Source organism: Plecotus auritus (assembly GCF_963455305.1).
Source record: "Plecotus auritus genome assembly, chromosome: 2".
NCBI lineage: Eukaryota > Metazoa > Chordata > Mammalia > Chiroptera > Vespertilionidae > Plecotus > Plecotus auritus.
In genome coordinates this window covers 27,654,343-27,680,434 of record NC_137771.1, presented here as the reverse complement: position 1 = coordinate 27,680,434, position 26,092 = coordinate 27,654,343, and the positions used below count along the sequence as shown (strand labels likewise).

Below are 26,092 nucleotides of genomic sequence, written 5' to 3'. Positions count from 1 at the left end.
GAACAACTAAGAATTGACCTTAGGATTTAGTAATAAGGAAGTCCCTATTGGTGACTTTGGTAAACCACATTGTTGAGAGGAGGGCCAAAGCTTGATTTGAATGGACTCAGAGAATGGGAGACAATATTACATACATAATATTTGCATTAAAAATGTTTAACCTCAGTATAATATATGAAGAACTAATCAGAAAAGTCCAAATTGAGGAGGCAATCTGTGGAACTACTGGCCTGAACTCTTTAAAAAAAATGTTGAAGTTATGAAAGATTAAAAAAAAAATTAAGGATGGGTTCTAGATTATTGGAGACAAAAGAGATCCGTAAGTAAATGTATTACTTGATTCTTGTTTGGATCCTGGATTTTAAAAATATCGTTGAAGGACATTATTTGGACAATTGAGAAAATTTGATTGTAAATTTTTATTAGGTAACTAGAGGCCGGGTGCACGAATTTGTGCAGGTGTGGGGTCCCTCGGCCTGGCACGTGATTGGGGCTGTCTTGCCCAATCCCGATCGGGGCTGATCAGGGCTGGCCAGCGGGGGGGATGGACCGTGGGAGGTCGGCCAGCCATGGGAGGTTGGCTGTAGGAGTGCACTGACCACTGGGGGCAGCTCCTACATTGAGCATCTGCCCCCTGGTTGTCAGTGTGCATCATAGCATCTGGTTGTTTGGTCAACTGCTCGTAATGGACACTTAAGCTTTTATATATATACTAGTGGCCTGGTGCATGAAATTCGTGCACCGGGGGGGGGGGTGTCCCTCAGCCCGGCCTGTACCCTCTCCAATCTGTGACCCCTCGAAGGATGTCCTACTGCCGGTTTACAGGGATCGGGCCTAAATTGGCAGTTGGATATCCCTCTCGCAATCCGGGACTGCTGGCTCCTAACCGCTCACCTGCCTGCCTGTCTGATTGGCCCTAACCACTCTGCCTGCCGGCCTGCTTGCCCCCAACTGCCCCCCGCCGCCAGCCTGCTCGCCCCCAGATGCCCCCTGCCAGCCTGATCACCCCCACCTGCCCCCCGTGCCAGCGTGCTCATCCCCAACTGCCCCCCCGCCAGCCTGCTCACCCCCAACTGCCCCCCCTGCTGGCCTGCTCACCCCAACCTGCCCTCCCCACTGGCCTGCTCACCCCCAACTGGCCCCCCTGCTGGTCTGCTCACCCCCAACTGCCCCTCCCCCCGCCGGCCTGATCACCCGCAATGGCTCCCCCCCCCCGTGGCCTGATTACCCCCAATGGCCCCCCCCACCGGCCTGGTCACCCACAACTGCCCTCCCCTCTTGGCCTCTAACTGCCTCTACCTTGGCCCCACCACCATGGCTTTGTCCAGAAGAACGTCCAGAAGGTCTCCTGGAAGGTCTCCCAGTCAAATTAGCATATTAACCTTTTATTAGTATAGATAGAGGCCTGGTGCATGGGTGGGGGCCGGCTGGTTTGCCCTGAAGGGTGTCCCAGATCAGGGTGACGGTTCCCTTGGGGCGTGGAGCAGCCTGGGCGAGGGGCCTGTGGTGGTTTGCAGGCCGGCCACGCCCCCATGGGGTGAGGGTCCCTGCTGGGGGGAGGCGTGGCCAACCTGGGTGAGGAGCTGAGGGCTGTTTTCAGGCTGGCCACACCCCCTTCAGGTTGGGGGGGTCCCGCTGGGGTGCCTGGCCAGCCTGGGTGAGGGGCTGAGGGCCATTTTCAGGCTGCCCACATCCCCTTCAGGGTGGGGGTCCCCACTGGGGTGCCTGGCCAGCCTGGGTGAGGGGCTGATGGCTGTTTGCAGGCTGGTCAAGCCCCCCAGTGGGGACCCTATCCCCAAGGTTGTGTGGCCAGCCTGGGTAAGGGGCTGAGTGCCGTTTTTCAGGCTGGCCATGCCCCCCTGCAACCCAGGCTCCCAGCCCCTCCTTTTTTTTCCCCAATCCCTCCTTGAGTGGAGGCCAGGGTGGGCTGGAAGCCTGGGTCACCCCCAGCGACCCAGGGCCCCAGCCACTCCTTCAGTGGCGGCCAGGGCAGGCGGGAAGCTTGGCTTCGTCCGTCACTAGGGGCAACCCAAGTCTTCTGCTCGCTCCAGTTCCATGGATGCCGCCATCTTTGTTGGTTTAATTTGCATACTCCTGATTGTCTGGTGGGTGTAGTGGAGGGATGGTCAATTTGCATGATTCTCTTTTATTAGTGTAGACTAGAGGCCCGGTACATGAAATTCATACACAGGGTTGGGGGATGTCCCTCAGCCCACCCTGCACCCTCTCCAATCTGGGACCCCTTGGGGGATGTCCAACTGCCGGTTTAACCACTCTCACAATCCGGGACTGCTGGCTCCTAACCACTCCTCCTGCCTGCCTGCCTGCCTGCCTGCCTGCCTGATTGCCCCTAACTGCTCTGCTTGCCAGCCTGATCGCCCCCTAGCTCCTCCCCTGCCATCCTGATTGACACCTAACTGCTCCCCTGCTGGGTCAATTGTCCCCAACTGCCCTCCCCTGCTGGCCCGATTGCCCCCAACTGCCCTCCCCTGCTGGCCCGATTGCCCCCAACTGCCCTCCCCTGCCGGCCTGATCTTGCCCCTAACTGCCCTCCTCTGCTGACCTGATCTCGCCCCCAACTGCCCTCCCCTGCTGGGCTGATGGTCCCCAACTTCCCTCCCCTGCCAGCCTGATCGCCCCCAACTGCTCTCCCCTGCCGGCCTGGTCGCCCCCAACTACCCTCCCTATCTTGTGGCGACATGGGTGCATTGCGTGAGGGTGCGAGGGCCACCTAGGCTTTTATTAGTATAGATCAGGGGTGGGCAAACTTTTTGACTCGAGGGCCACAATGGGTTCTTAAACTGGACCGGAGGGCCGGAACAAAAGCATGGATGGAGTGTTTGTGTGAACTAATATAAATTGAAAGTAAAGGAGCGGAGGGGAGAGCAAGAGAACCGGATAGAACAGCCGGATCCGGCCCGCGGGCCGTAGTTTGCCCACGGCTGGTATAGATAGATAGACTAGAGGCCCGATGCACGAAATTCGCGCAAGGGGCTCAGCCCTCACAGCCCCCGCCGGCCCTCACAGCCGGCTGCCTCAGCTGGGCCTCGGAGCCCCTTGCAACATCGGCCAGCCCTCACAGCCTTGGCCGGCCCTGGCAGCCCTGGCTTCGTCCAGAAGGTCATCTGGATGGTCGTTCGGCTGTTTGTTCTAATTAGCACATTAGCTCTTTATTATATAGGATACTGTGTCAGTGTTAAACTTCCTTAGTGTGACAGTTGTGTGGTGGATCATCATTGTTCTCAAGCCAAGGTTGTTAATAGTGGAAGTATTTGCAGGAGATGTTATGATGCTTATAACTGACTTTCAAGTGGTTCAGCTAATTAATTTGTTAACGCAGTGGTCGGCAAACTGCGGCTCGTGAGCCGCGGTTTGCCGCTCTGTTGACTAATGAGTTTGCCGACCACTTTGTTAACGTAAGAAACATTCAAACCTGTGAAGAGTTTTGTTTTTTTTTTATCACGAGGCCGTTTAATAATGAAAAGAAAATTTACAAACTAAAGGTAAACGTGTGAGCTGGAGGTAAGCCATCTCCGTAAGATGGCTTTGTAACATGGCGCAACAGTTCTACTATATATAAACAGCAATAGCACTTGGTAATAAGCATAGAGCAATATATACATTTCAAAATAAAGACCATTCACATGAACATCTACACCTACAGAGCAGCCTTTCATGTCTGTGACAGCTGTGTACAAACTACCTTGCCCCCAGTCCCACAGCGATCATCCATTCTAATGGTTATATATATGTACATCTTTCAGAGGTATTCTGACAGTTCTATTTTCATCATCATGTATTAAAATACTTCTATACATGTAACCAAACTCCTTGTTAACAATTACAATACATTAGGAAATGGCGCAAAGCAATTATATTTGGCTTTTTTATACACATGGATATCTAATGCCTTGCTATTTCCTTTTCTGCTATCTCTGAGCACACAAACGAGTCCAGAATTGTGTATAGCTTTAAAAAACTCTAAAGTATTATCCAGAAGACAGTTTTACCAAATGTGTTATTAGAAACTTCCCTAAGAAACCAGCTTGAATATCACAGCAACCGTTACAAAAATATCCAAAAATAACAGATTTGTTTACAAATGGAGGCCTCTGTGCTTGAGTTTATATTCCAAGGAAGTTTACATAAACAAAGAATAAAATACAAGAAAATGAAACCATTATATGTTGAATTTCATTCTCTTTGTCTCCTCACATCAAGAACAGTTCATAACATTCTTTAGTCACTGAGTATTTCATATTTACATTTTAACAACATTGTCCATACCAATGTTCATCAATTGTTCAGCTTTATGTGGGCAATAAAGTACTTAGCAGGGTTATATTCTGAGTTGTTTTTAAAATGCTAATTGGAGAAAAAACTGGAGACCTGTGCATCAGGCATCTATACAAATGTCTTAGATACACAGCTTTCAATGGTAGACCTTCTGAAGGTGAGTTGAGACTCCCCACCACAAAATATTCTTTTTCTCCAATGATTTCCATGTGAAGAGTTTTTGAGAGTTTATTTAAGCCAAACTTTTGACAAATGCCGGGAAGCAGAATCTCAATGGATTGAGATAAGACTCCGGAGAATGGCAGTTTTGCACCCTGTTTTATACATTACAATTAAAAGAGAAAACATAAATGGGTTACATGAACTCCATTGGTGACAGATTAGGGAGGTGGGAGAAAGCAACTTGGGAAACCTCTGGGATTGGATGAAAAGTAAAATGATAGACACCTACTTCTTTTATTTAGGTGGGTGCAAGGTAGTTAACAGTCAGCAATTAACTCAATGACAATGAGGGGATTTGTGGTCTCCCCAGAGTGGTGCCTGTGTTTTGCGGGGTCCAAAAAAAGGAAAATTACTTCAATAGGCCCTGTTAAGGTAAAAATTGACCTTTGTCAGGGAAGATACTGGCCTAAGACATGACTACCCACCATAAACTGCTTTTTAGTTTAAAGTTTAATTTCAGACCATCCTTTGTGGTTACTTTAGGTCTCTGAATTTGCAAGGCCACCACTTTGCAAGGCCGCCACGCAAGCCTTCCCTGAGCTAGTTAGATTAGCATGTGGCCCCTTTTTGTACACAAACCAAAAGAGTGTGTGTGTGTGTGTATGTGTGTGTAGAGAGAGAGAGAGATAAGAGAGAAGCAAACGTGGCACAATGTTAACAGTTGTTAAATCTAAGAGGATGGTATATAGAGTTTCATTTAATTGTTCTTGTTCCTTTTCTGATATTTTGGAGGAGGAGTTAAGGAGTATGTATATACTATTCTTTCAAAGAGTTTTGATGAAAAGAGGATCATAGAAATCAGGTAATAGCTGGAAAAGGTTATAGAGTTGAATCCTCCTTTTAAAAATATAAATAGATATTACATCATGTTTGTATTTCAGAGAAATTATTCAGTAGAAAAGGAATAGCTGATGCAGGAGAGGAGGGAACAATTGCTGGATTTTTTTTTTTTTTTTTTTTTTTTTTTTGCGCAATGTTCTTGAATAGGCAAAAATTGAGGACATGTAGTTACATGTAGAGTTACCTTAGGAACACTGACAGTTTGTGTACAGTAGCCTCAGTTGAATCAGTTTATCTGTAAAAGATTACGCACATAAAGTGTATGGCATAGTGCCTGCAATTAAGCACATAGCTGTTTGTTATTGTTTTAGAATTTAGCCCAATGCCTGTTATTAGTAAACTTTCAAAAAATGTAGTTGTTACTTGTTTTTATTATTAGCAGGCCATAATTACCTTTTTGAAGTTGTAAATTTTAAAGAAAAACAAATCAATAAGACCCTAAACCAAGTTAAATGAACAATAGTGTACCTTAGAAAAGCTACAAATATTTATGGTTGGCTGTGATCACATTAGGGAAGAGACCAACTAAATTTCAACATGGGGAATGAGAACATCCAGGCTGCAATAATAAGGGCTTTGTTGGGGCAAGTTGGTTATGAAAGTTTCTTTGGCTTGTTTCATACCATTTATTTTAGATGTATCTTCCTGAAATTAAATCATCTTCATTTTTAGAAAGCTATATCATGTTTAAACCCATCTGGATATTTTTTAATGCATTAAAAATCTTAGAATATTAAAAAATTCTTTAAAAATATTAGAATATCAGACCTAGAAGAGTTGATAATCTTGTTGAAAGTGTAGAACTACTGGCCTGGACTCTGGAAAAGAATGGAAAGAAAATGAAGTAGTAAATCTATTTGTATTTGTTTACCCAAGGTATAGGAATATTGTATTTTGCTTTTTCTCTATTGAAACAGCTTGGACTGGCTTTGCTTGCCCAGCTCTGTGGAAGGGCCTCCTCTTGGAAATTCCTTTCAAATAGGATGTTTGTTTGTGAATTTCAGCATCAATACCTAGGCCCAACACACTTGGGAGCTTAGTGTAAATAGTGTTTATGTTTCTAGTTACCCAGAAAGTTAAAGTTTTCTAACCAACTTAAGATGATTGTCCTCATATTTCTTTAAACGTCTTTGCTTTATTTCTTTGAGGCTGTGAGCGTCAGTGGGGGTTAAGAATGGACCTGCATATTGCTATTGGTGGCCTTTATTTTTAGAGTCCTTGGGGATAGTTATCCTTTTGCATTGTAGACTTACTAATTTGGTCAGTGGATTTGGACATCAGATATTAGATGAAAGTAAATGCCAGGAGTCTGCAATGATAGGCAGTGGGCAGGGAGGAGTTTCTGGGGCTTAAGGATGTGATGTGTCAAACTTTGTTCCTATGAAACTGACATATGAAACAGTGTCATGTACTTTCCCACTCTGATGTAATTTGATGGTGTTTGCTTGGATAAATGCTTCTGGGGAGTGTGCTAAAAAGAGATACCACCTGCTACACATAGTAAACCCTTTGTGTGGTATAAGTGGTGCCTGTCTGATACAGTGCTTTAATTTCTCTGTGGACTTTGAAAATCAGGAAATTTTGGTATCTTTAAGAACTGTGAAGACCAGAATGATAGCATTGTGTTACATTTAATAGTCTTTTAAAAATTGGGCTTATATAGAAAATGATCTCACATAGGTTCTCCATTGGGAAGGCAGGAATTGGCAGACGTTGGCAGGGGTAGAGCAATTGTCATCACTAATTTTGTAACAGGAACCATTTTGTTGTTAAAAATAAAAAGTATGTGGTTTATCAGTGAGCCTCAAGTATCTGGTCACAGGATCTGAAGATTGAAAATCTTTCAGAGCCTGTTTTGTCACTATTGCGTTGAGAATAGCTACTATTATGCCAGTCACCCTCACATTTATATGTCTGGACCTCACAACTCCCAATTCATTATAATTTGCTTGTATATCTCAGAGACATCTCACCTTGAGCATTTGTAGTATAAAACTGAAGCCATTGTCTTTCACAAAAACCTACTCCTCTTTTATTCTCTAGCTTATTCTCAAGATAGAAAACAGTTATTCCTGTTACTTTCCTCTTCACACCCACAACTCTTCTGTTCCACCTCTCAAATTTCTCTCAATTTCCTCTACTTTCTGCTACCACTGGTATGGTCAGAGAGTCCAAGCCATAGTGATCTCTTGCCTCTGCTACTATTATAACTTTTAACTGGTCTTTGTCTGGCATTGCTTACCCCCAGTTCACCCATCCATCATACAATAGTCAGAAAAGGTTTTTTAAAGTGCATATTTGATGATTAGCTTTCATTTCAACTTATTTAGTGAATAGTTTATTACTTGTTACATTACACTTGAAAGTCATGACATGGCCCATAAAACTGTCTGATTCTTGTCTTTGTCTATATATTTGCACAGTATGTTCCCTGTACCTGAGGTGTTTTTCCTCCTTTTATACCTGTCTAGCTCCTACTTATCCATCAAGTCTCAGCTTACGTCTTACTTCCTTATGAAAGGATTTTCTGACCTCACCCATACCTTGCTGTCCCTAGCCTAAGCTGAGTTTCCCAGAATGTGCCTTCATTAAACCCTGTAGTTTTCCTTCATAACTCTTACAGAATTGTAAATAAAGAATTATTTGTCTGTCTTCTCCCATTGGATGGTACATCAATCTGCTTGGGCTGCCATACAAAATGCCAGAGGCAGGGTTGTTTAAACAACAGAAATTTATTTTCTCATAGTTCTGGAGGCCAGGTGTTCAAGATAAGATGCCAGGATGATCAGTTCCTAAGAGAGGATTTTCTTCCTGGCTTGCAAATGGTAACCTTGTCATTGTTTGCTCACTTGTTCTTTTTTCAGGGGGGGTGTGTGTGAGAGAGAGAGGGAGAGGGAGAGGGAAATGAAAATACCTTCTTTTTATAAGGCCACCAGTCCTATCAGATTAGGACCCCACTCTTATTTCCTCATTTAACCTTAATTACCTCCTAAATACCCTGTCTCCAAATACAGTCACATTGGGGGTTAGGGCTGCAACATACGAATTTGGAGAGGACACGATTTAGTCCATAGCAGATGATAAACTCCACGAGGTCAGTACCAGGTTGTGCGGTACAATATTCTGTCCCTAGGGCCTAGTATAGAGTTTAAAAGCTAGTAGGCAATCACTTAGGCCTCTTTCTAACATTTGTGTGGCTTAGAACAAGAATACAAAGGGAATTATAAGTGTTTAAGAGTTTTTAAATAAAACTAACAAAATGTAAAATAAAATATGTTGTATTTAAGAAATATAGTTCACATAAAAAATATGTGTAAAGGTATTTATTTTAAGAAAGAAACATGTTAAATATTTTATTTGACTCAATAAGGGTACAAGGCAGATGTTGTAGCTAGTTCATATATGTGAAAGAAGCACAAATTTATATGTAGTAGCCCTGACCAGTTTGGCTCAGTGGATAGAGCGTCGGACTGCGGACTGAAGGATCCCGGGTTCAATTCCGGTTAGGGGCATGTACCTTGGTTGCGGGCACACCCCCAGTGGGGAGTGTGCAGGGTGCAGCTGATGGAGGTTTCTCTCTCATTGATGTTTCTGACTCTCTATCCCTCTCCCTTCCTCTCTGTAAAAAATAAAAAAAATAAAAAAAATTATATGTAGTAAAGAAATGTTGAAATAAATTCATAAGTGGTTGCAAAACCTGATTTTTTTATGGTAGAAGGGAAGTCAATTGAACCTCCACTATACAGAATTTATTTGCTTATCTATAGACAAGAACTATTTTTGCATTGCTATCAGCTATCTATAACTTACAGATTTGCAAAATAACTCAAAGGCAATAAAAGACTAGAATAAAATAATCTATTCTCTAAATAATAATACATGGTTTTCCATCAGAAGATTATCTTTTTTTTCTTTGCTTATACCAAGTTTTCTTACAGTCTCCTCCACCCTTTTGATCTAAAACAATCTCAAATATTATTTTTTTAAAATATATTTTTATTGATTTCAGAGAGGGAGAGGGAGAGAGAGAGAAACATCAGTGATGAGAATCATTGATTGATGGGCTGCCTTCTGCACGCCCCCTACTGGGGATTGGGTCTGCAATCCAGACATGTGCCCTGATGAGGAATGGAACCCTGACCTCCTAGTTCATAGTTTGACCCTCAACCCCTGAGCCACCAGCCAGGCTGGCCTGGTTATTTACATAGTGGTAGAAATAACATTAATTTACCATATAAGCCTTCTTAAGTGTGCTGGAAATTTTATAAAGGATCTCATTAAACTTTTAAAAACCTCTGTTGTATTTTGAGGTTAGAAAGACAAAATTAGGAAACAGTCATATTTTATTTGCAGTACCTATAAATTTGGGTGAATTCTTGTCTTCTTGAGGTCCCCAAAATGTCCTAAGGGTTTTGGGCCTGCCAGGAAGTGACCTTCCTTATCACCTGTAAGTCTAGACCTTGTAAAGCTAGGTACCAGGCCAGTTTTCCTGGGAGGGTTTATAAGTATTGGCACCATAAAGTCAACTATAGTTCCTTAACAGTGGCTTATTATACCTCAGTTAGTAAGCATTATTCTCAGATATGACATTTCAGGCAAACTCTTGGTTGCATAGCCATTTTTTACAATTATATTTTAAGGGGATTCAGTAAGGAAATTTAGTAAGACTTCCTTAAACTTCACTGGGGAGTCAGTGAGAATCAGATAAGAATCAGGAATGTTTTATTTTATAGAAGCAAAGGCTATTAATTTGTTAAGGGTTTAGATTGCTTGAGATGGAAGAGATCAGACTTCTTTAGATGTTCAGAAAATAGACATTAAGACAATATTCCGAACTAATAACTACAGTCATCCCTCATTAGTTCATTCAGTCCTGTGTAAATGTCATTTCACTGGATCTTAGGTTAGTAGTCCACTTCTTGACTAAAAAGAGTTCTGGAAACTTTGACTCAGTCTACTGAAATGGTCTGGAAGTTGTGGCATCAGAAGCCTGTACCTAGTCTATTCTTTAAAGTGTCAATAGTTAGAAATACTTGCTACAGTCCTCTTCCATGGGACTGAGACAGTCCTTTGTTTAAAACCTAGACTCTGGCTTCTAGTTGATTGCAGAGCCTTCAGACTAGAATCAATATAAAACAAAATCTCTTTAAAAGATAGAGACTTTAAATAGCTGGGGTCAGTTTATTACTGATAATTTTTTAATGTGAAAGGTTTGATGAGAGTTCATAACAAGAATAATGCAACTATCAAGGGAATTAAGTTGTTTCTGTGGCATGCAAAACAAGAATAATAAAAGCAATTTTTAAAAAATTTAGCAAATTTCTCTAAGTAGTTCTTTTCAAAGAAGACAGTGAATATTATATCTGATTTATAAAACATAGATGGACATAATTTTTACAGAGAAAAAACCCTTTATATATAACATATAATAATCTTCTGGCATAGTGTACAGACCAAGAACATACCAAGACTACTAAGGATATCAAATAAAAAAGATTCAGTGATTCTAGAGTAAGTCCTAGACATCTGTATTTTTATAAAACTCTATTAACATAGAAGATGCAAGATTCAAATTTTACAAGTGAGGTTGCTACCAAGAAAGCATTTTAAATAATAAGTGAAGTTAAGACTGAAAATACTAAACTATTATTTCCCATAACCTGGCAAAACACCATCAGGATTCATAACAGAAATATGGATAACAAGGGCGTTGACAAATCTCTAGGAGCTTCCCATAAGTTATGGAATTTCTAGAATATTTATATTAATCGCATCTTACTTATATAAATTTAAACCGGGAAAGGCTGAGCATCTTTTCTGATTTGCTAAATTTCCCCATGAAACTCATCAATAATAAACTTAATTATTTCTAGCACCCCTCTAACATTGTGAAAGAACACTTCTTGTGATTTTCCAGGGATGCCCTGGGATATCTCAAAGATAGTTTTAGGTAGTAAAAATATACTGCAAGTTTTACTTTACTGTTTTCTATATTTAGGATCTAATTTTGAGAAGGCAAAACTTTTTGAAGAGTTATCAGTGGAAACACTTAAAAATAGGAATGTTGGTGTTTGAAAAATGACATCCGGTTGCTTAACCAAGGTGACAATAAGACATTTAAAAATAAACAAAAGGCAACACACTTTTGAATAACCATAGTTGTGTTTTTTTAATCAGGAACTGTAGTTTGTTTTTTTAAATAATTAAATAGCATAAAGCAAAGAAAATTATTCTAGTAAGACAAAATATTTGCTATCAAATATTTGCATATTATACAGAAATAAAAAATACTTTAATATTGTAGGCAAAGTCAGTAAGCAGTAAACCAAAAAGACATGGCCCATCAAAATTGTGCACACTTTGCTAATATTTTAACCAATTTATTGCTTTTCAGACTTGTGGCATGGTATTGTTAACTACTGGGGAAAATAATTTTCCAAAGTTTGTTCTTTGTATTCTGGACTTATTTATATTTTACTTGAGGACAGTTAATTAGAGGGCTGTCAAGGTCAGATTTAACTTTATAATAATACTAAGATGATATTGGCTTGCAATGTATTTATCATTGCTATCTTCAAATGGATCAATAAATAAGCATTTAAAAAGGTCTTAGCTCTAGCTAGTTTGGCTCAGTGGATAGAGTGTTGGCCTATAGACTGGAGGATCCCGGGTTTGATTCCCGTCAAGGGCACGAGTTGTGGGCTCGATCCCCAGTAGGGGGCATGCAGGAGGCAGCCAATCAATGATTCCTCTCTCATTATTGCTGTTTCTATCTCTTTCTCTCCCTCTCCCTTCCTCTCTGAAATCAATAAAAAAATATTTAAAAAAAAATGTCTTAGACCACCCAGCCAATTCCAGTCAACCTACTGCACCATAAAGCTAATAAATGTTTTTTGAGGCACTAAGTTTTGGGATTCTTACAAGTAGTATTTTAGACTGAATGTTTGTGTCCTCCAAAAACTCATACATTGAAGCCCTACTGTTATTGGCGTTAGGGTTCTTGGGTTCCCCAAGATAGAAATCAAGAGGAAACCCAGAGAAATCCCAGACAGTTTTTATTAAGCTTATGCTCGATTGCAAGGGAGACGGTCCCAAGAGAAACAAGATTTTGGGCTGCTCCCTCAACAGTTTGAGGGAGGGAGTATTTTTAAAAATATATATATATATTTTATTGATTTCAGAGAGGAAAGGAGAGGGAGAGAGAAACAGCAATGATGAGAGAGAATTGTTGATTGGCTGCCTTCTGCACACCCCCTACTGGGGATCGAGCCTGCAACCCAGGCATGTGCCTTGACCGGAATTGAACCCGAGACCCTCCAGTCTACAGGCCGATGCTCTATTCACTGAGCCAAACTAGCTAGGGCTGAGACATTTTTAAATGGGAATGGAGCCTGCAACTCGGGCATGTGCCCTGACTGGGAATCGAACCTGGGACCTCTGGGTCCATGGGATGATGCTCAATCCAGTGAGCCACCACAGCCAGACATGGAGGGAGAGAGGCTTTTATTGGCAAAGGTAAAGGAGGACTTGCACAAACTTTGAGTAGAATGGAATTTTTCACATGAGGGTTGACAAGCAAACCGAAGGGAGATAAAATTCCTCAATTTTTTTGAGTAGGGAGTAGAAGGGTAGTGACATTCTTGTGGTGGGCTTATCTGGTGTTTTTTCTGGCCATCTGGCATCCTTGAAGTCCTAGTGAGGGGTTGGCGGAGTGGTGCCAATTCTGCTGTTCTTATTTGGTGTCCTTGGGATCCTGGGCCCAGGTCTCTATGCTGTTTCACTAGCCCGAAATCTGATAGTGTTTGGGGTGGGGTCTTTGGGAGATAATTAGATTTAGATGAAATCCTTATTAGGGGGTATCCATGATCAGATTAGGTCCTTATATGAAGAAGAGGAGCCTTATATGAAGAACTAGAGGGCCTGTACACCGGTGGCGGGGGGGGGGGGGGAGGTGTCTCTCAGCCTGGCCTGCGTCCTCTCGCAATCCAGGACCCCTCGGTGGGTGTCGGGCCTAAACCGGCAGTCGGGCGTCCCTCTCACAATCCGGGACACTGCATGCACCAGTGACAATACTTTTCATACAGGTGAAAGGCATCTTGCTGTTATGGGTAGCTACATTTTTTTTTTGCCCTGATTATAAAAAGTAGTACATAACATTATTCTTCTGAGGCAGTAGTACCATTTTCCCCATCTTACAGGTAAAAAACTGAAGCAGAGAGAAGTTAAGTAATTGGCTTTGTCACACAGTTATAAGTGTCAGAATCAGGGCTGACCACAAAATGAGCAAGCCAGAGTCCATGCATGTCATTGCTGCATCATCCTGTCTTTTCAGTGTCAGAGTAGCTTGCCAGGTTTTAATTTTTAAATCTAAGAGACTGTTCCCAATATATAGGGTAGGGTCCCTAGGCCTGGCTGGCAATCAGGGCCATCTGTGGGGTGACCCATGGGCAGGGTAATGGCGGGGGGGGGGTGTTCTGCTGGCATCCTCCTTGGCTGGTGGCCTGGCGTGTCCCCCAATCGCCATTGCCGGTCGCCTCCCTCTCGGTGGGCAGATGCTCAACGCAGGAGCTGTCTCCAACCTTGCCCTAGCTGGTTTGGCTCAGTTGGCCTGCAGACTGAAGGGTCCCAGTTCAATTCCAGTTGAGGGCACATGCCCAGATTGTGGCCTTGATCCCCAGTAGGGGACGTGCAAGAGGCAGCCAATCAGTGATTTTCTCTCATTGTTTCTATCTCTCCCTTCCTCTCTGAATTCAATAAAAATATATTAGAAAAAATAATAGCCTTATATGTGAAGAAGAGTGTGAGCTTTCACCCCCTCCCCTCCCCCTCCCCCTTCCCCTCTCCTATCCCCTTCCCCTCTCTCCCTTCTTCTCTCTACTAGGAGGGCATAGCAAGAAGGTGACTGCCTATAACCCAGGAAGTGGGCCCTCACAAGGAACAAAATGTGCTGGTACAATGATCTTATTAGACTTTCCAGCCTCCAGAACTGTGAGAAATAAATGTTTGTTGTTTAAGCCAATAAAAATGTTTGTTTCTATTTGTAGTACAATTGTCATCCTATCTAATAAAAGAGTAATATGCAAATTGACCATACCTCTGCTATACCCACAAGCCATGCCCACCAGCCAATCGGGAGCAAGTATGCAAATTAACACAACCAAGATGGCTGCGGCCACAGAGCAAGCAGGAGGCTTGGGTTTCCCTGGCAATGGAAGAAGCAAAGCTTCCTGCACACCCTAGCTGGCCCGGGCCTCTGCTCAAGGCTACAAAGTTTCAATTATAGAAGATAAATAAATCCCAGATACCAGGGCCTCTGCTTGGGTCGCCGGGGGGCGTGACCAGTCTGCAAACCACCACAGGCCCCTCGCCCAGGCCGCCCCACACCCCAAGGGAACCCCCACCCTGGTCCAGGACACCCTTCAGGGCAAACCAGCCAGCCCCCACCCGTGCACCAGGCCTCTATCCTATCTAATAAAAGAGTAATATGCAAATTGACCATCACTCCAACACACAAGATGGCTGCCCTCATTTGGTCAAAGATGGCTGCCCCCATGTGGACACAAGATGGCTAGCAAGGGAGGGCAGTTGTAGGCGATCAGGCCAGCAGGGGAGGGCAGTTGGGAGGGACCAGGCCTACAAGGGAGGGCAGTTGGGGGCTATCAAGCCTGCAGGGAAGGGCAGTTGGGGGGGACCCAGGCCTGCAGGGGAGAGCAGTTGGGGGGGGGTCCAGGCCTGTAGGGGAGGGCAGTTAGGGGCAAACAGGCTGGCAGGGGAGCAGTTAGGCATCAATAAGGCTGGCAGGGGAATGTTTAGGTGGTGATCAGGCTGCAGGCAGAAGCAGTTAGGGGCAATCAGGAAGGCAGGCAGGCGAGCAGTTGGGAGCCAGCAGTACTGGATTGTGAGAGGGATGTCTGACTGCCCATTTAGGCCCGATCCCGTGGACGTCCCTCAAGGGGTCCCAGATTGGAGAGGGTGCAGGCTGGGCTGAGGGCCCCCCCCCTCGTGCACGAATTTCATGCACCGGACCTCTAGTTGATGTTATAACCCATGGAAATAAGCTTTTTGGGGCCCTCAGCTATCATCACTACAATCAATATATAGAGTATTTTATCCCAAAATAGTCCTTGTGAAGTTTTGCAGTCAACTCTTCTTTCACCTCTTGGCCACAGGCAACCATTGATCTGCTTTATGGCCCTATAAATTACTTTAGCCTGTGGAAAACTTTCATACAGTGAAAATCATACAGTATCTACCTACTCTTTTGTATTTGGCTTCCTTCATGTTTCAGTACTCCTGTTCATTTAATGCTTAGTATTTCCTTATGTGAATATACCACTATTTGTTTGATGGATATTTGGGTTGTTTCCAGTTTTTAGATATTATGAATAAAGCTGCTGTGACCATTTACTAGGTGTACCGGTTAATAATGCAGATTTTTTAATCAAAGAAAACATGATTATTTCAAGAGAAACATCAAAAGTGCTTTATTCAAAGTAATGTCCATCGCTAGCTACACATTTCCCCCATCTTTAGGTAATTTGTGGATACCGTTCCAATAGAACTTTTCTTGTTTTGAGGCAAACCATTCAGAGACCCAATTTTCCACTTCTTCATACATTTTGAAGTGCTGCTCAGAAAGAGCATGTGCCATCAATCAGAACAAGTGGTAATCTGAAGGAACAAGGTCTGGTAAATAAGGCGGGTGGGTTAATACTTCCCAGGCAAGATCTTTTAACATGTCTTTAACTGGTTTTGAAGTGTGTGATGGTGCGTTATCATGAAGCAAAATTACCTTGCCGTGTCTTCTGGCACATTCTGGTCATTTTACGATCAAAGCTTGGTTCAAATTGATTATTTATTGTAGGTAGCGATCAGTATTAACGGTTTCACTTGGTTTTAGAAGCTCATAATACACCACACCTTCCTGATCCCACCAAACGCAGAGCACTGTCTTCTTTCCAAAGCGATTTGGCCTTGCAGTCAGTGTTGATAGTTGACCTGGATCAACCCATGATTTTGTGCATTTGGGAGTCTCAAAATAAATCCACTTTTCATCACCAGTCACAATTTGATGCAAAAAAGACTTTCGTGCCCTTGAAGCAACATTTTACTGATGACTTTTCGGTTTTTCATTTGTCTTTTGTTCAGTTGATGTGGCACCATTTTCCTTCCTTTAAAATCTTTCCCATTGCTTGTAAATGATTGGAAATTGTTTGCCGAGCAACATTTAATCTTTCTGCAAGTTGTTTTTGAGTTTGACATGCATCTTCATCCAATAATGCTTGTACTTGTTGGTCTTCAAACTTTTTCGGTTGACCTGGATGTTCTTTGTCTTTCACGTTGAAATCATCACTTTTAAAGTGTTTAAACCAGTGTTCACAAGTATCTTGAGATGGAGCATGTTCACCATAAACTTCCTGAAGTATTCAGCTGTTCTTTTTTTGGCATGAAATTTGACATTTTTAGACGTAAAAATATCTATGTTGTTAACACCTTCAACAAATTTGACATACGAAGTTTTGAAGCTTGTTTGTCAATACAGCAAAATAGCATACATGTCAAATCGCATATGTATCAACATATGTGTAACTCCATCTATTGAAAAAAATCCACGTTATTAACAGGTACACCTAGTATGTACAGCCTTTTTATGGACATATGTTTTCATTTCCCTTGGGTACATACTTGGGAGTGTTCAGACCATAAAAACAGCATCTCAGTCATTGCTACCACCAATGGGAGTAAATTTATCAGCTGTAAGCAAACTTAAAACAAAACCAAATTATCTAGAGGACAATTAAAGTTAGAAAAATTAGAGCATGAGTAAACTTCAGATTCACTTCTGGGAGCCAACTCCAGATCACCACTTCAGATTTACTTTTGGAAGCCTGGGCAGCCCACATGAGGTGCACTTCCCTCTGTGGCTCTATGAGGTGAATCTACAGGGCATTCTGATGGAGAACTTCCAACACTGTTTAACAGAAAACTTTCAAAAAAACGATAAAATCATGGCTGTCATCCAGATATAAGTTGAAAACATTTAAGATGAACAAAAACCTCATCGTTAATAAGGGAACCAGACAGATGTTATAACCAGTCATCATTTTTTTTTCTGTTGTCAATTTTTATATTATTGAAAGTTGGCAAAATGACAATTGAATTAATACTGTAACCATCTAGTAAATGTTCTTCTGAGCAACAGCAAATAATTCCCAAGGTACTCAAAATGTCCTTTTTTAAATTTATTTTCAATTTTTTTTTACTTTATTTTTTATTTTTTAAATAAATCTTTATTCAGATTATTACAATTGTTTCTCCTTTTTCCCCCCATAGCTCCCTTCCACCCGGTTCCCACCCCACCTTCTGCCCTTACCTCCCCCCCACTGTCCTCATCCATAGGTGTATGATTTTTGTCCAGTCTCTTCCTGAACGCCCCCCATACCCCTTTCCCCCTGAGAATTATCAGTCCACTCCCTTTCTATGCCCCTGATTCTGTTATATTCACCAGATTATTCTGTTCCTCAAGTTTTTAATTCACTTGATTTTTAGGTTCACTTGTTGATAGATATGTATTTGTTGTTCATAATTTTTCTCTTTACTTTTTTCTTCTTCCTCTTCTTTAAGAATACCTTTCAGCATTTCATATAATACTGGTTTGGTGGTGATGAACTCCTTCAGCTTTTTCTTATCTGTGAAGCTCTTTATCTGCCCTTCAATTCTGAATGATAGCTTTGCTGGGTAGAGTAATCTTGGTTGTAGGTTCTTGCTATTCATCACTTTGAAAATTTCTTGCCACTCCCGTCTGGCCTGCATAGTTTCTGTTGAGAAATCAGCTGACAGTCGTATGGGTGCTCCCTTGTAGGTAATTAACTGTTCTTCTCTTGCTGCTTTTAAGATTCTCTCTTTGTCTTTTGCTCTTGGCATTTTAATTATGATGTGTCTTGGTGTGGTCCTCTTTGGATTCCTTTTGTTTGGGGTTCTGTGCACTTCCTGGACTTGTAAGTCTATTTCTTTCACCAGGTGGGGGAAGTTTTCGGTCATTATTTCTTCCAATGGGTTTTCAGTATCTTGCTCTCTCTCTTCTTCTGGCACCCCCATAATTCTGATGTTGGTACGCTTGAAGTTGTCCCAGAGTCTTCTTACTCTATCTTAAACTTTTTGGATTTTTTTTTGCTTTTTGCTTTTTCAGTTGAGTGTTTTTTGCTTCTTTGTATTTCAATTCTTTGACTTGATTCTTGGGTTCCTCTATTCTGTTTCTGGGTCTCTGTATAATATTTTTTATTTCAGTCAGTGTATGTTTAATTTCTAGTTGGTCCTTTTTCATATCTTCGAGGGTCTCATTATATTTATCGGCCTTTTCTAGGATATTCTTGAAAAGCCTTATAACCGTGGTTTTGAATTCTATATCCAGTCGTTTGTTTTCCTCCATTTCTTTCGTTTGTGATCTGTTTCTTTGACGCCGCATTTTCACTGCTTCCCTGAGTTGGTAGGGTAGATTTGTGTGCTAGGTTTCCTATATGGCCCAGTGGGTCGGCCTCCCCAGTTAACCTGAGGTGGACACTCTTCGTGCACCCCTTTGTGGACTGTGTGTACAGCCTTGTTGTAGTTAAGTCTTGATTGTTGTTGGTATCACTGGGAGGAATTGACCTCCAGGCCAGTTGGCTGTAAGGATCAGCTGTGTCTGTGCTGGGAGATTTTCGGTGCTGGATACAGCCTTATAGGATTAGACTTGCCAAATTGCAATAGCCTCTGTGCTCAGCTTGGATGGGGTGGAGTCTCAGGGCGGAGCAGACAGTCTTGGCTTCCAGTCAGCCTTGCCCTTGCGCGAGCGCGTGCCCCCAGACCTCTGCCTTCCCCGGCTCCCGAGTCTCTGCCCGAGAGTCCAGATTCCCCCCACAAGAGCATGGGTCCCCAGGGGCTCGCCTGGAACTGGGGTTCAGTGCAGTCAGAACTGGGGTTCAGTGCAGTCAGGAGCTTGCGACTCCCTTCTGCTAGGGAAAGCCTGTGGCAACCTCCGCAGCCTTTGTGCACACTGGTGCGCGCGCCTCCAGACCCCTGCCCGCCGGGGCTCCCCCGGGTCTCCCCCGGGTCTCTGAGTCTCCGGGTGCCTTTCTCTCTACCTGACAGTCCAGACTCCCCCTGTATGAGCCTGGGTTCACGGGGTTTTGCCCGGGACTGGGGTTCAGTGCAGTCAGAACTGGGGTTCAGTGCGTTTGGGGGCTTCCTTCCCCCTTCCGCCAGAGAAAGTCAGCCAGGCTCTCAGCCGCCCTTCTTCTCTGCGTGCACAAAGACCCTTTGCCATACCTCCAATTCTCTGTGAGCTTTTCTCTTTCCTTCTAGTTGTAGAATTTCCACTCAGCCAGCTTTCCTGTGGTTCTGGATGGTGTCCGTTCTGTCTTTTAGTTGTAGTTTTGAAATGGTTGTGCGAGGCAGCAGTTTAGGTGCTTACCTATGCCGCCATCTTGGTTTCTCCAAAATGTCCGTTTTTTTTTTAAAGCTTAATTTCAGCAAAATCACTATGTTGTAATCAAGATGTCTTATAAATTAGCCCTGACTGGGTTGGCTCAGTGGAAAGAGCGTCGGCCTGCGGACTGAAGGGTCCCAGGTTCGATTCCAGTCAAGGCCATGTACCTTGGTTGTAGGCACATCCCCAGTAGGGGGTGTGCAGGAGGCAGCTGATCGATGTTCCTCTCTCATCGATGTTTCTGGCTCTCTATATCTCTCCCTTCCTCTCTGTAGAAATCAATAAAAATATATATATTAAAAAAAAGATATCTTATAAATTATTATTTATATTAATTATTTTATATTATATATTGAAATGATATTTTGAATATACTAGCTTACATAAAATATTTTAAAATGTAAAAAATTGTGTTATTGCCGAAACCGGTTTGGCTCAGTGGATAGAGCGTCGGCCTGCGGACTGAAGGGTCCCGGGTTCGATTCCGGTCAAGGGCACGTACCTTGGTTGCGGGCATATCCCCAGTAGGGGGTGTGCAGGAGGCAGCTGGTTGATGTTTCTCTCTCATCGATGTTTCTAGCTCTCTATCCCTCTCCCTTCCTCTCTGTAAAATATCAATAAAAATATATTTAAAAAAAAATCGTGTTATTTTTACGATAATGCCAAATTAAACTTTCTTGAATCATTTTAGTTTTTACATTTAAAAAAAATAAGTTCTGCTTAAAGTATATTTGTTCTGCTGCAGCGATAGAAATCAGAATTGGTAAAAAAAAAATCTTAAAGCAATATATAGATTTAAAAATGAACCATGAATCTCTCACATCATCCCAGCTAGTGTGCTAGGTTGACCCATGAACAGTTTAGTAGATTTGCATATTAGCCTTTTATTATATAGGATTGCTATCTGCAATATCTAGGGCCATATAACAGTTTTTTCATATCTTTAATATTTTCAGTGCTGGGATATTTTTAAGAAAACCAAACATAGCACTATATTCAACTAAACCTTGATCTGTAATGGTCCTAAAATAGTTTATAGAAATCAGTTTGGGATTATTTGTTGGTGAATCTTCTTCATAGTCATGCATGATAAACATACTCTAAGGTGGTCCCCATATAGTTTTCTCCTCCAGTTCATACTTTTGTGTAATCCTGGTCCCCTTGAGTGTGGGCAGTACCTATGACTTGTTTCTAACGAATAGAACATAGTAAAGATGATGGGATATCACTCCTGTGATTATGATATGGTATATAAGACTTTGTCTATTTAAATAGACTCACCATAGAGACTGTACCAGCTTGACGAAGTATCCAGCCATGTTGGAAAAGGTTATGTGGCAAGGAAGTACAGTAGCTTCTAGGAGCTGAAGGTGCCTTCTAATCCATATCCAGCAAACTACTAAGGATACTCAGAAGAGTTTTTCTCCAGCACCTTCAGACATAGCTCAGACAGTGCAGAAAGACTTGAGGACATCTTCCTGGACATTTGTGACCAGTAAGAATCTTTCACTCTGTGGAGCTGTCCTAGTTACTGGAATACCACCTCATGTTAAAGTACCAGCTTCACAACCTTGCTCAGAGTCTAAGCTTGAATCTCAGATTCTACTGCAGAGGCCTCAGAGAGATCAAAGAGTTTGAGAACAACAAGTATTCCTCCCCAGAGGGGATCTAGACCACTCTGTGAGGCAAGGTTAGCAGGGTGATGCTGAACCCCGAAGAATTGTGAGACACCCTGACAGTCATCAACTCTTCATTGGTAATCTGCCTCATGAGATGGACAAATCAGAGCTTAAAGATGTCTTTCTTTCTTCCTTCCTTCCTTCCTTCCTTCCTTCCTTCCTTCCTTCCTTCCTTCCTTCCTTCCTTCCTTCCTTCCAAACAGTTCTTTTTTTTTCAAATTGAAAAATTGTTATTTCTAGATACATCTAAGCACATATTTTATTTAAAACAAATTATAATTTTTAGTAATTGTTCAATTACCAGCACATAATGTTGGTCTTTGGCCTTACATATATTATGTCTAACCTTGCACATAAATATATTTAATTAGTAATACAAATTCTGCAATTCTGCAAAATGTTTCTCAGCTGCCATGTGATCTGTTATAGATTCTGAGCTAAATTATTAATATCTTTAGAACCATTAATTGGAACAGAAATAATGTAAATGGATGTTTAGCTGTACATGGAAACAATACTTGTATTAGCCAAGAAATCTATTACATTCATGTTAACCTGAGAGGAAGGATTTGACAAGTTAATTTGTCTTTTTGCTTACTTCTACGACTCTGTTTCTTGAATACTTTATAATTTTAGATAGAGTTTTCTTTGACATTGCACTTTTACAGTTCATAAATAGCAATCTGACATGATTGCTTTTTAAAAAAGGACATATAAAGAAAGATGTGGACAAGTGTTTTCCTGGGTTTTGAACAGTATAAGTCACAAAAATGGGTTTTTAGTGTTTCACTTTGCCAGTGCAGAATGCCAGATCACAGGTGACAGAGGCCACTCCATATCCTTAATTAACTTATTTTTTTGTATTTGTGTTATTTTACAGCACCTCTAAAGTGAGAAGCTTGTGGCAGAGGCCCTTTCTTACCTGGCTTTATGGGTGATAACACAGTCAACAAATAGTTGCATGAATGAATAAGAAGAGGTGGATGTTTTATTTTTCATACTGTAAACTGTTGAGTGCTGTCACCAGGGAAATGTTAAGCTTTTCTAGTGCTGACAAAGCCACAGATGGATTTTAATGACAGTAAATGTGAAGAAAGTGCTCTATGTGGGGATGTGTTAAACCTTGGGGAGTAAGAGTGATATCTTCCTTGGGTCAGATGAAGGTCATAAGACATGACTTTCATTCTCTAAAAATCAAACAAATATTTTTTGACTTTAGCATTATTTAAGGAGCTCCGTGCTCGCCTTCCTCTTCCAATTTATTATTGTGAAACAGGCTAGAGAGAAATCCATGTGCTATTTGTTAGGGTCTTCTACTGAAAGGTATTGTGTAACTAAGCAGTTTATAAAATTGATTCTAGAGATTACTTCCATTCACCACCTTAGCTGAAGACAGGATTTAAAAGGATATAATGGGAATAATAATAGCACTTATGTCAGAGGGCTGTGATGAGGACTACGTGGGTATTACGTGTAGAGTGTTTAGTAAGTACTTCTAAATGTTGGTTGCTGTTATTGTCATTTTTAATATTTAGTAGCCTGGGATTGGGTAGTAGAGAACTAGAGAATACTGAGTAGAAACTTAAGGCTGTGCCTTAACTGTGCGGCCTTAGCTTGGGATGGGGATAAATCTCCACTGACTAGTCTCTTAGTTGTGAGAGTGTGGACTTTGGTGACCAACCCTGATATCATCACAAGACTTTCCCAGAGTGGGATTCAGTACTTGTTGTGAGGTGCCAGATTTCTGAGAGAGCATTTTCATTTTCATTAGAACTTGTAGAGAACAGGGGATTCTGAAATAGGGGCTGTGAGAGTTTAGTAATTGGGCTGGTACATGGAGAGGAACCATGAGTATCTGTATCTATTAGGCAGAGTGAGTTTCTTGGGTAATTAGAGCAGTGGCTTTCAAATTTTTTAGACTGACTATGACCCTTGATGACAAATGGACTTTACATTTTAACCCATCACATGTGTTTGCACTTGTATATTTATACATGTTTCAGTAATGTCACAAACACAAATTTCACAAATGATTTTTACCCTTACTGTGTGTGAAACACTGCTATTTTCTCTTCTATTCTATTTAATTCTGTCTCTCTTTAAAGAAAATGTTGGTCCTGACTTCCTAAATTGACTTTATGACTCACTAAAGAGTTGTGACCTGCAATTGAAGAAGTACTGGTTGGAGTATGAATTAATCCTTTGAATGTTACCCTAGAAAAATAATTTGATGTACTTTGTCATCTTGATGAATGAGAGGAGCCTGTCAGAATTGGCACGTGTTCTGGAGCAGGAGACCAAGACTTTTGCTTATTCTTTGGTTTCTTTCGCTGTTAGTGTTTATCTCTACAGTTTACTTGATCTTTTGGCTCTTCTCTTCATGCCAGGCTGTTTTTGTCACATGGTTTCTTATCTGTTTGGGCTTATCTCCTCCTTTAGATTAGAGCTAGCTCCTGGAGGGCAAGACATATAATAGCTAACAGTTCTCTAGCACTTCCTCTGTGCCAGACACTTTTCTGTTTCATGTATATTTAATCTTCACCATAACCTACATATCTTGTACCTTAATTATTTTCATTCTACAGATGGGGAAACTGAATCATACAGAAATTAATTAGCTTATCCTTAGAGTTCTTTTGCAGCTTACCTCAATATCTTTTGTAATGTCTGCCATATAAATGATTTCATTAATAGTTAATGAAATTAAACTAAATAGTTTCTGGGCTTATTTTCTTTAACTTTTCCTATAGCTTTTCTCACCACAAGGTTATTCAAGTGATTAGAGAGTAGTAGACTATGCTTTAAGCCCTAACCTTAAGGCTCTGTCAATATTCCATAGGCCTGGGTTTGAGAGTGAATAATGTTGCAGAAATTCCCTCATATCCTTAGCTCATTAACTTAACAATTTGGGATCCTTAATATGCTATCTTCCAATCCCTTGCCCACTGCAACAGCTGTTCTGGCCTGGCCCACGCCTGAGTTAATAGTATTTCTGTCACAGGGTGAGTTTTCAAGTTGGTATGTATAGTTCCTGCCAGCGTGTTCTCTGCTGCCAGGCCTCAGGCTTGGAGTTTGCAGCTGATTTGTGGGGGAGGGAGTTTGGTGCTTGTTACTGAGGAAGAACAGGGTGCTCTCTGGAGCTCTGATTTGTTACAGGCTGAGTGTGAATGATGTCAGGCAGATCAGAGGACGGACAGCTGATTCATTTGGGATCTGGAACTCCTCACTCTCACTGCTGCTTTCTGGGCTTTTAGGTCTTTTGGGGAGAAGTCGTGAATATTATGTTTTTGAAGAAAAGTGCTTTAATTTTTCTATTAAGTTTGGGAAGCCTTTGTAAGTTTCCTTTGGCGTATAGACTGCATACCCCTTGTGTGAGAAAACTTCCTGCCAAGACTCCAGTGTGAGAGGGCAAAAGCTTGAGTAGCCAGGAATATGATGAAACGGAGGAGAGAGAGACTGGGAGCACCATGCCTGCGGATTCAGTAAGGAGGCTGGGGTCTCTGAGTGGAAACTGGCAGTTAGGAAAAGAACTAATGCCAACTAACAGTCCTTCATTTACTTGGGTAAAGACTCTGCTTTGGAGATGTCTGTCAGGAAGAGGGCTGAGCTGGCTTCATAAATTCAAGGTCAAAACAGTGGTCCCTGGCAGGGGCATATGGGATTTCTAATTCTGAAAATTGAGTTGGATGTCATTTTAGGGGTTTTTAGGTACTTGGGGAACTGGGTTAACAATGAAGATCGATTGTGTGGGTTTTTTTTTCCTGCCTTGAAAACATGTTTAAAGTTAGAGTCAAAGCTGCAGTACAAGCCCCATGAATGTGAGAAACAAATGGAAATGAAAGCATCTCCTTCTTTGGCTAGAGAGGTTATTGTATTTCTGCCCCTGGCCTGTCAGCTCAGGACCTCAAATCTGCCTTTGTAGAACCAAGCCCGAGACCTTTAGGGTATGACCTAAATTTTATTTCTATGTTGTGTAATATAGAAGGTATTTAGGTGAGTATTTAAAAACTAGAGAGTGGAAGAAGCCTTTCCCCTCAGGATATCTTTTTTTGAGAGCTGCTCAGGCTTATTTAAAATGAGGAAGTGCTGAGTGACTTGATCAGGAAATTGGGGAATCAGTGACTAAAGTGTCCTAGAATCCATTCCACCTTAATGGTCTATCTTGAACTGCCTTTGCATAAGTCATAGAGCAGAGGGAGTGCACTTGTATTCCCCTGAATGTTGGTGCTTACCCAAAGACAGCATGGCGTACTCAAATTGACAGACTTCTCCAGTGGGCTTCCTTTGGGTCATTACCCTTCTGTGTTAGTATATGCTCATTAATTGAATTAATGATTCTACCAGAACTTGGAAAATCAGATTTGTTTGAAGTATATAATTATAAGGATTGTCATACAGTTGACCCTTGAACAACATGGGTTTGACCTGTGCAAGTCCACTAATACGTGGCTTTTTTCCAATAAATACTGTAAATGTATTTTCTCTTCCTTAATAAAACATTTTCTTTTCTGTAGCTTACTTTATTGTTAGAATACTGTATATAACACATATACAAAATGTAAGGCTTCCTTCTAATCAACAGTAGGTATTA

The 26,092-nt window shown here is 41.8% G+C and overlaps 1 protein-coding gene across 12 annotated transcripts in view; it reads left to right on the top strand.

The window, feature by feature from the left end:
- Positions 1–26,092, top strand: part of MAST2 (microtubule associated serine/threonine kinase 2) — a 187,694-nt gene that overhangs the window by 79,423 nt on the left and 82,179 nt on the right. For 2 of the 12 annotated variants that reach the window (XM_080656394.1, XM_080656393.1), the window contains exon 1: positions 24,686–24,983. The exons of 9 other annotated variants lie outside the window; for them this stretch is intronic. In XM_080656394.1, coding sequence (XP_080512520.1) covers positions 24,934–24,983 — 50 coding nt within the window. In that variant the 5' untranslated portion in view covers positions 24,686–24,933. Of the gene's footprint in view, positions 1–24,645; positions 24,984–26,092 lie in introns of those variants that run through there. One more of the 12 variants, XM_080656395.1, reaches the window with a different exon arrangement.